The sequence below is a fragment of the Nesoenas mayeri genome, assembly GCF_963082525.1.
Source record: "Nesoenas mayeri genome assembly, chromosome: 3".
Taxonomy (NCBI): Eukaryota; Metazoa; Chordata; class Aves; order Columbiformes; family Columbidae; genus Nesoenas; species Nesoenas mayeri.
Genome location: NC_137544.1, coordinates 46,638,885 through 46,649,782, shown reverse-complemented (window position 1 = coordinate 46,649,782; position 10,898 = coordinate 46,638,885). Strand labels below are relative to the sequence as shown.

General features: G+C 39.0%; 1 protein-coding gene across 1 annotated transcript in view; it reads right to left on the bottom strand.

The window, feature by feature from the left end:
* Positions 1–2,171: 2,171 nt before the first annotated feature.
* Positions 2,172–10,898, bottom strand: part of CRYBG1 (crystallin beta-gamma domain containing 1) — a gene marked incomplete at both ends in the record, with an annotated part of 63,122 nt that continues 54,395 nt past the window's right edge. Inside the window, 4 exons of the mRNA XM_080342280.1 lie at positions 2,172–2,260; positions 4,961–5,123; positions 7,949–8,107; positions 9,285–9,408. Of these exons, the coding sequence (XP_080198406.1) occupies positions 2,172–2,260; positions 4,961–5,123; positions 7,949–8,107; positions 9,285–9,408 (535 nt within the window). The remainder of the gene's footprint in view (positions 2,261–4,960; positions 5,124–7,948; positions 8,108–9,284; positions 9,409–10,898) is intronic.

Genomic DNA, 10,898 nt, shown 5'->3' with positions numbered 1-10,898 from the left:
AACTTTTCCTTTGTTAAGTGGTCACATTGCTGTCTCAAGACCAGTACTTTAATCTTGATACACTTTGACCAAATCTCTCCTGCCATAATCTCAGTAGAAGCGTGGAACAAAATCCGTCTATAACTGATAATTATTTTAATTACCTAACTCCTGGCACAGATTCAGCTGCCTACAGTGTTCATGCAGGTAGGCTAGACATGATTTCTGTCAGTAATCAGGAAACCCTGCTCCTGCCATTCCCCCTGCCACTGCTGGTGGGGGCGAAGTGCCTGAGTGGTACGTGTCTGTGGGTCTGGTTTTAAACTTATCATTTTGCCAGAGACCGGCTACGGAGTGACTTCCCCTGCAATTATGCAGGTAGATCAAAGGAAAAAGGTAATCTCTTAATTGAGAGCTGCGTGTTTACTGTGGTGCAGCTCCACTGATGGAAAATGATGTCATGCAGTGCTTCCACCAGAGCACAGAAGCAGCAGCCATGTGAACTGTGGCAACATGGACAACTGCACTGAACATGCGCTTGCGCAGGAGAAGCGTCCATTCCTCAGCATTGACAGCTATTCCACAGCAGGTACTCATTCCCGTTAGCTTGCTGTCACAGAGGAATGATGGACAGAGAAGAGCACAAGACAGAAGGAAAATCGTCCAATGTCAGCTTTCTACCTTTAAAAATAATGTCAATAAAAAGTTAGCTAACTTATATTTATTTGTAAAATGCTATATTATATATAGCAAGAGCACATCAATATGACAAAGTACCACTGTTTGGAACCAATAACAACACATTTTCTATGAAGAACTAAAAGCAGCACATTTCAAAGCAACAAAACTTCAGTACATCTGTACAAAAGGAGGAAAATTAGTAAGGCACTTCCTCTAGGGTGATAATAATAAAAGCACCAGTATCCTTTGAGGCAATACAATAGTAATGAAAATATTAACTTTAAACAGACTTACTATGCAAGACAAAGGCCTGGATGCTCCTAGGAGCAGCTTGTAGTAACACTGGTCTAAGCCAGAACAAAACACAGCAGCATAGTATACAACTTTGTATTTTACCTTTTTGCCAATGTTATTAAGGAAAATGAGCAAAATGGGGTTAAGAGCTGGGCAACTGAAGAACCTCCTGCAATCACCAGTATGTTTTACTTGTCATGAACTCTGTACTAAACCAGTAAACCTTACTGTGAATCAGCACAGCCCTTATGAATGGACCCATGACCAGGCTTGGAGCAGTCTGACACCTTCCCAGCAGCAACTGGGAGCCAGACGCCCACCACAGACATTGCTCTCCACCATCACCAGAAATAGCTGGCAGTCCAGCACTCTCCATGGCTGTGAAAACTAAGAATTCTTGTTTTCTATATGAGTTTGGAGTTCAGGAAGACTGTACTTACTGGAACTGTTTTAGATGGCAAAAACTTGACTTGGCAAAGAAAACACCTGTAATTCAAAAAGTTAGGCAGCCTAGAAAATGGGCAAGTTCTTCACATTCTGATGTATCCTTTGGCCAGCCCTCTCTTTTTCTAACAAACCTACTAATTTACATCATCCCTCTAAATGAGAAAATCCAGATTTTTTTCTTAATTTAGGACTTACTATATTAGCATACTAACTATATTTGAAGCCACATGTTAAAAACTCTTTGGATGTGCTGTGTGCTAGCAGTCTTTAAACTTTTAGTAAACATAAGTTTGCTCCAGTGAAACAAATATATTACTTTCCAGTAGTAAATATTTCTCTGTACTACAGCCCATAGGTCAAGGTCGCTATACCCACATACACATTGCACTCCTGTCCTTTATAAAATAAGCTTTAATTATTTTTTAGCCCTTCTCTCAGTTAAAAATAACTTTAAAAAATAATTTAAAATTATATTTATTGACTATTCTGGATTAACTACTCACTGACAACTGTCTCTCCACGGGATCTGTCCCACTTTTAGTTCTTCCACTCAGGGCATACTACCACTCACTCTCTCACATTGCATTGTGACAATTTTTATAGGGATAATAATCTTAGAGAGATGAACTCATTCTGTTGCTTGTTCTTTTTAAAATTGCAAAGAAAAGACAAAAGTCTCATTGTCAATCCTGTATCCTTCAGAGACAGCAGCGCCGATTCTAGTGTCCAGAACAGTGGCCAATTCAAACGTCACCTTTGCTTATTTGGGTTTATACAACAAGTGGTTCCCAACACTGCGTTAACTTTTCTTCGTTGACTGTGTTGACAACGACGTGGTCGCGATCATACTGTGTGCCCCCTGTAAAGAAAAATTTCAGAGTGTAAATTATCTTTGACGTAAGAGATGTAGTCTGGGCTTCACAGCAGCTCTAAAAGCGCTGGTGCAGACCGTTTCTCCTCTCGCCACGGCTCTAACAAGACAACTCATTTTCATCACTGCCTACTTATGGAATGAATTTTGAAAGAAGGGAGCCTGTCTGCTCCTCTCTACCCCTTCCGTAATGAAGTACCTCGGCATTTTCAGCCCAGATGGCAAAAGAAGGAAACACTCCAGTACAGTCATGTGTAGCTGCTTTCAGACTGTCACTTCCCAAAAGTCAAGTTTAACAGTTTGGTCTCCCATCAACCGTGTCCGCTGTCACTGTGTTCTAAAGATGATGTCTACAGGATGAACTAAGTCCTGCTACTAACAGGCAATACGAGTGTGACCACATGAGGGATGAGGTCTGGTACTTATTTACTTGCAGCCATTATTATATAATCCTGTATTTTGATCACCTGCATCACAAATTGCCATACTCAGAGTTATCACCCGACATTCAGCTGTTTCAACTGGCAGCTGAACATACCTGAATGAAAAATATAACCCTTTCTTGGAGGCTTAATTTGCTCATGTGATGCAATGCCAAAAATGTCCCCATAGAGAAGCACCATTAGTATTCTGACTTAAGAAACTCAGAAGCAAAGAAACATTCAACTGGAGCTAGAAGTCAGAACTGACGTGTTTTTCTTATCACATCTCTAGTACATACACATGTGGCTGGGGCAGTACGACACACCTGCAGCCGCCTGAGCCGGCCAGGACACCCCTATGGACACTGTCCTTCATTCTGCACCCCTACAGCCTTACCCTCCTGGAATGAGCAGAAAACACACCTGGCAGCTGAGAGCTTACAATGCATCTAACAAATACAGATTCTACCAAATCTCAGAAAGAAATCTGCTAAGCCCTTGAGCCCTGCACATTTAAGAGCAGCTCTTTTGTACTAATGGCCTCTCAAGCACCTTAGCTGATCTCCAATTCAGGAGTTTGGGGGAGGCTTTCTGGTGCCACTGTCTCAAATCAGAAACGTCTCTGAGAAGGTTAAGAGCAACATGATTTCTCTCCTTCCCAATTACTGAAAAGCAGTGGAGATACACAGCAGAAATACTTGAGTTCTTCAGAAAAAGAGGAGAAAAGAGGGAATAGCAGATCAAATACTTCTGCACGAAACAAAATAACCAGCAGCTACAGAAAATAACATGGCTCTGTTATCACTGTAAGGGCAGAAAATATTTTGCAAGTGATGTCTAATAAAATGTAAACATGTTACAATGGGCAAAGATAAGATTTATTTCAGAACAAGAGGGTGCTCTGGACAAGGCCTTGTGCTGTGTGTATCCACCGGGTGGCACTGGAAACTGCGCAGCTGAACACCTCCCTTCATTTGCTGAAGAATTCAGTGATGCTCCATTTGTGGTCAAGAATGGATCCGCAGAAGTGGCAGAAACAGCTGATGCTCCTAGTAGACTTTCTCAAATAAAAGCTAAATGTACCTACTCTTTCATATTTACAGTACAGGCATATTAATTTTTATGAGTGCATCTATACTTTCATCACCAGACCCAACCATTGTGAAGTTTTAACTGCAGAATACATAATTGCTTTTAGTTTCATTACTTGAAGACAAGTCAGCGTAACAGTATTTCTGCTTATTTGGTGACACTCAGAACTGACTTTAGGAAAAGTTATGCAGTCATTGTGACCAAAGACTCCCTTGAACTGGAGTCTTTTTGGTAAGTTTTTAAACTTAGCAGTAGCTTTATATGCAGTAAAAAGAATTTGTGAATATTTGTGCCAGTGCTGCATCACAGAATTTTCCCACAATTCTGCCAGTGTTGTCCTTAGTTCCAAAGAGCTGACTTGTTCACCCTGGTATTTTTCTGTTTTTTGTTAATTGCTGTAGTTAATGTCACAGTATCAATCCAAAACTAATTTTAAAACAGCTAAAAAATTTTAAAAAAGAAAAATTGAACAGCTATAGGAAATTATTACTCCCTACACCCCCAACGCAGTGTTACGTAACATCTGATTATGCAAGTTCTGCTCATCATTCCATTTGCTGCTTTTACAGACCTATGAAACTCTGAAAATGAAGAAACAGTATCTACATGAATCAAATTGCTGTACAAAAGTCAATATGTAAAACATGCATCAAGTGCACACAGAACTTGGGCTCCTGTGGCAGAATCTCATGTTCACAATAAAGGTGTAGCCATTAATAAACAAACGAAAAAACTTTTTGCATCTAATCACATCTCTGTACAGCTTTCCCAATATCCTGTGGCTATTGCATCTACGACTACTATATAAGAAAATTTGCTCTATACAAATTAAAGTTAATGAGAAGCTACGTTTTTCTTGCTTCAGCGTTTTTAAATAATTATATTCACATCACCCAGTGCCACGTAAAATTAGCTGAGGATATCTACAATGAGTGGACACTGGGAATACAAGATAAGCAAGTACTGTGAGCTACTAAACGCTATGTAGAAAAACTGAAATGAAGTCCCAGGGCCTGTATAATTCAGGAGGTCAGACTAGCTCATCGGGTCTTTTTTGATTCTAGATTAAAGTAACTATAACACCATCCTTAATTTATAGGCACGTTTAGTGCCTATCCCACTGTAAATACCATGTAATTAAGACACAATGTAATGAGATAACACATTTGCTTACCTTTGATATCTAAAACCAGCTTGGGTTTCATCTTGCTATAAATCCTGCCATCTGGACTAATACGCCAATATTGTTTGTCTTCGTTTCGCTCAAATGACAGACCGAGTTTAGAGCCAGGAGTTATAAGATTTCCAACAATTGTCAGGCAGCAATCCTCTGCCATCTGTATCATCAGAAAGACAACAACAATTACTCAAAAGGTCTTGCTTCCAGTATCCTCTGTTTTTTAATCAGATAGGAGAGACGTCAGCAGGTGAGAACACAATCTAGAACTGCTTTCCCTAAAGGAATGTATTTTTGCCCCAAACTCAAGACTACTAATTTTTCTTTTGTTCTTGTTTCTCCTGACACTCTCCACTACATAAGAACATTAAAATAACCATGCTGTATCAGATCAAAAGGTGCAATTAACACCTGCCTCTAGCAATGGCCAATAATAGATGGCAGGGAAGATTACATTCACTCTGCTCTTGTATGCAGGATGTTCCTGGTACACCCTCCCAGTCTACAGCAATTTCCAGCCCAGAGACTTCCATGCTGAGCTGGTACCTTTAATATCTGGATGGTTTCTGTCCCATATGTACATTTGTTAGTCACTTCACAATGAGATCAATGGAACCCTTTTACATGTACAAGTTTCTGTATCATAACCCTTCTGTGGCAAGCAGTTCCAAATCTTAACTACTATTGCTAAAAAAAAATTAAATGAAAAAATAATTTGATAGACAACTACTAGTTTTATTTTATACTCTCCTCACCCCCCTTCCCCTCCCTTATTTTAAGGGATGTCTTGTCCACGCTACGTTTGCAGATACTTGAATCGTATCATCCCTCAAAGTGCCCCCTTTGCAGGTTAGAAGTCCAAGCTGTTTTGTCTCTTCCTTGCATAGAAGCCTCTCCATCTCCTCTGCTCGTCCTTTTTTTTGTTCTTTAATTGTTTCTAGTTCTGCAGTAACCTTTCGATATAAAGGACATAACTGCACAGTATAAAATGTATGAATTTCATGGTGTATCACAATAATATTTTCTTCTTTGTTCTGCATTCTTTTCCTAGCAATTTTTATTACTTGATTTCAAAACTCTGAAAATGTCTTTATGATTAAAAAAGGAACTGGCAAAAATCAAGTTTACTTGAAAAAATTAAGGCTGTATAAGTAGTACACTAGACTTAATTATTCTATGTGAAAAATTATTTTCAACAGATCACCATATGACAGCTTGTAACTTCTGGATGGACTTCAGTGGCACATTAAAAAAACACCCATCTGCCATTGCTGACATGGCCCTAAATTATTAAACGTAAAGTTTTGAAAAAGCAGTACTTCTTGCTATCATAACCTAGAATTGAAGTAAGTCAATTTAATTCTGCAGTCCTGAAATTCTCATGTGTATCTAGGCCATTCCTTCACCCATCTCCAAGAAACCCATGAAGAGCGAGGAAACCTGAACTCACATCTGCTATTTGTATCTGTCTCTGACAAAATCAGGAGAATGACTTTCATAAGCTGCTTACTCGTTATCCCACCTACCTAAACCACCTTCCTTGGAAACCTCAGGCGTACCTCCAGATCCCGTGACTCAGTCAGTGAGATGACCCAAGCTTACAGGAAGAAAAGCACGAGTTCTTCCAATGACCTGTCTCCGCCTACGTGCATGTACCTCCCCACCCACCAGCCTAATTTTCTTTTTAAAATGTGGTGAAAAGCAAATTTTTGTGCAAAATACATTTACTGCCATTCATTTAAGATGAACATTGCCAGCTTGCACTCCTCGCTGGGCTACCTAATTGCTATAGAGCTGAGCTGTGTATTTTCTGTGCACAGAAAAACTGCTTTATGAGACGCAGAGATGGGGACAAAACCCAAGAGCATTTATCCAAAGCCATATTGTACCATGCTGTCGTGAGATGAGTGCTTTCAGTGAAATGTTTGAGAGGCGCTGTCAAGAAAGAAGTCTTTTGTATGCGATATTAAAGCTTTTAGCTTACTTTGCATCATTTTGCTGTCTGCATAAATCCCTTTTACTACTGTGTGTGTCCTGTAAACATGTCCAAACAATCCCTTAGCTTATTAACAGTAAGATTCTTCCCTCCAGCATAGATGACATAGTTATAAATGGCTTCTTTGAAGTTATACAATCCTATAGAAAACGTTCACATGATTCTTTGCAGTCAAGCTCTTTAACAGTATTAAAGTAACTTAATTTTCATTGGCTGGCATCCCTACCTAAGACTGTTCATGCTTAAACATTATGAACTGCACATACCTTTGCTCTCCTCAATGGCAGTTCACACATTATTAGTTTTATGGACTGTGAGAAAGGTACAACTTCATTTGGAAACTTGTATAGAGGAATGGAAAAGGGATGAATTCAACAAATATGTGGATAACCACAAAAAAAACCCCAAACAACTCCCCAAAAAACAATAGAGTAAGATTTTATCTTTAAGCTTGTCTTAATGCAGCAGAGGATATAACCCACATTACACTAATCAACCTGCCACAAGGTACGCCCAGTTCAAAATATTATCAGGAAGGGTCTACATTTTAAAAGGTCTCCCCTGCTTGGATGCTTTTGTGGTATTTTCACTGTGGAGAATGAGGGCATGAAAGTGGAAGGAGCTCATGAAGAACAAGACAATGACCTTCTGGTGTTGACTGTGCTTTTGAGGCTAACTAAAATCTCTCAAAATTTCAATTACGTCAAAAGAGGTATCATACAACTAGTTCATATTACATGAAAAAGCCAGAGTTCAATATGAAAAAAAAAAAAAAAAGGAAAAAAAAACCAAACTCAACCAACTAACCAACCAGCTCCCAAAACCCACCAAACCCCAAACAGAAACAAACGAACCACCCTAAAGATGATATTACAGCTGAAAATGAATAAGCCTATAAAATAAATTAAGATGATGCAGTAGGAATTGAATTCAGAAAGCCCTACTATTGGAGAGGAAAAGAGAAAATTCACATTGAACTTGATCCTCACCTGGCACCTTATGAATCCATCCTGATAAACCCAGATCTGATCATCCGAGTCTGCATCTTCTGCAACCTGTATTCTGAGCAGATTCAGATTGTCTAAGTTTCCATCAGCTGCCATGAATTTTCCTGTTTCCTTGTTTCGAAGCCTGAAGTACACACGTTTCTGCAGAAAACAACACAACTCTTTAAGTGCAGTCTCAGTGCAGAACAAAGCCTGATCTGGTTAACTTCAAAGCAATTACTGTTCAGTGCTGAACCCCGAGCCTCCTCCTTTCTTTAAGAAAACTTAACTTTTCTATTTTAGCATTTAATTCCGAAGTCCGTAAACACCTAGAACAAGCCAAGCTTTGAGAACCTGCCATTCTGGCATGGAGAGTTTTAGGCTTTCCTGGGCACTGAAATGAGCACAGCAGAAAGCTAAGAATTTTTAACTCAGAGCAGTCCTAACTTCTCTCTGCTAATTTGTTGTATAGATGCTCTTGGCTCTCATTCAGGCTGCGTTTGTGCAATGCTGCTTATTTCACTGGCAGCAAGTAACTATTACTCTGCGCATTCACGCTGCAGCTTGTTACACATCAACGTTTCTGTGCAGACAAGCTCTCAGCCAGGGCAGTCAAAATGCATTAACCCTAATTCTGCTTAGGGCTATGCAGAGGCAACACTATGACAGCAAGCAAATGCACTTGGCTATAGGTACAAGTAATCTGTGAACCGGAAAAAATTGTTTTCTGAATGAAATATGGTGCAGCAAGGACCTCAAATGTTAAAGCTCACAGGACTGATGCAGCGTTGGACCAAATCACATGGTCCTTAGTTAGAAAACAAAATGAAAAGGACACCACGAGATTAAGTTCTGTAAATTATGCTGCTATGTAATACGCAGGGGAGGACCTTTCCTCTAAATCAAGACAAAATCACTACTAATTGAAGGATCTGATTTTGTTGGCCAATTTTCTTGTTGTTCCAAAAACAGTGCAGATAGTACAGACAGTACATCAGTGACCAGTTTGGGCGCTAACTAAAAAAAACCTTAATGTATATATACTAGTTATAGCTATTATAATAATGTAGCCAACCCTTTACATTCTGTCTTCTATACTTTGGTTTAAAGTATGCTTAATGAACAGTTTAAGCAGTAGAACTGCAAGGCCACGTAGCATAATCGAATAGATTTTATTACAAGAGAAACTGTAGAGCCATTTCTTTATAAATTTGCCATTGCTGGTGCTCATGACATGCATCAAAACTGCAACATTGTTTTAAATTGTATAATGCCCACCCCCCTTCCCATTAAAAAATATAAATTAGTACTCAACAATCTCACATCAGAGCCTACTCACCTGCAGCAAAGGTCTCAGAGAACCTATCTGACAACAGCCACTCACTTTATACCAATCTGGAATGTCATTTGGTGATAACAACATCTGACGCCCCCTGTAATTACTGTGCTCATATATTACCCATCTATGAGAAAACAAGGAAAAGAAAAAAGGAAAAGACAATGCTTTTACTGCCAAATCCTGCTTTGAAATCAATAAATTGGTTTAATAGGAATCTGTCTCACAAAGTAATAGTGTTTAGCTTTGGAAAGCAAATGACCTTAATAGGCCTTCAAAAATAATAAATTCATGTCCTGATTTAGATCAGCAGCATAAGGATGAGTATATTAGATACTTAAAAGTCATGCTATTTAATAATTAAAAGCTGAATGAAGCAAAGCATTTTCTTGCCTTAAAAGGGAGAAACCAACTTTAAATATAATCTGTTTTGAGGAGGCACTGTGACTCCTCAAGGAACAAATCTGTATATGCTTCATATGCTGTATATGCCAGATTGCTGCATGTACAGAACCAGTACTTCCATGTTTCTTAATTGACAGGCCTGACCCACATGGCAAAGAATCACTGGGGATGCAGATGGCAACAAGCAAATACTGGAACTGCAACAACGTGGATTTCTCTAGGGTATTTTGATAGGATTTTATCTCAGAGCACCTTTTTCTTTCCAAATTCCTGAAGGTGGGGGGGCCAGAGAAAGAGAGAAGGAAAAAAAAAGACACATAGAAAATAATTGTTTATCATTCCCTAGCACTTGTGCAACCACACTTACCATCACATTGACAGCAACCTGTAGGGGTAAAGATACTTCGAAACCCGTACCTTGACACATTTCAGCAGCTGACACTGCTATAATGAAATAAGACTTTTCATATCATACTCTCTACACTTCCAGCGTTCCACCAGAAAAAAAAACATACATGTCAATTGGACAGGAAACATGCACAAGTCACAACTCCATTACCTGGAATCATGGTAACCATGTTCTTGGCAAAGAAGTAACTTGATTCTTGACTTCATGTTATGGAAAGTGAAAAATCACCTATATTGTGGTTTTGATGAAAGATGCTGAATCTCAGAAGACTTAAATACGGAGCATGTACCTTTTCTTATGACCTTTATGTGTCAACTCCGGTGTGCTAAGGAAACTCTTTGACTGGTTTATCCAGATGGGGAAAATGGTTTGCTCTACAGAGCTGGTATCAGCTATCCACTTGAGGGCAGCCTTAAGCTATTCATCAGCATCTCTCTAGCACACACCTTGGAAATTTACCTCTTCCAAAGAACACATTTTAACGCAAAACAAGATGGATCTTTTGTCAAAAAAAAAAGTCACATTCTTCAAGTTAGAAAAATACTGAACATATACTTGGGGCAAGTATCTTGGAGGTAGAGCAGGAAAAACACAAGAAGAACAGAAAAAACACAAAAAGATAAATTTAACAGATTTGCTGAACGTTGGAAGAAGAGAGCAAAGTAGTTTTCAAAATGCTTCCAGACAGTTTTTAAGCTTCATCATGGACTATTTTTTTTACATGATTCTTCAAAAATAAATTTAGAGAGCACAACTGCTTAAAAACAGCAAATGAATTTAACTGCTAGATTTACAACCAAGAG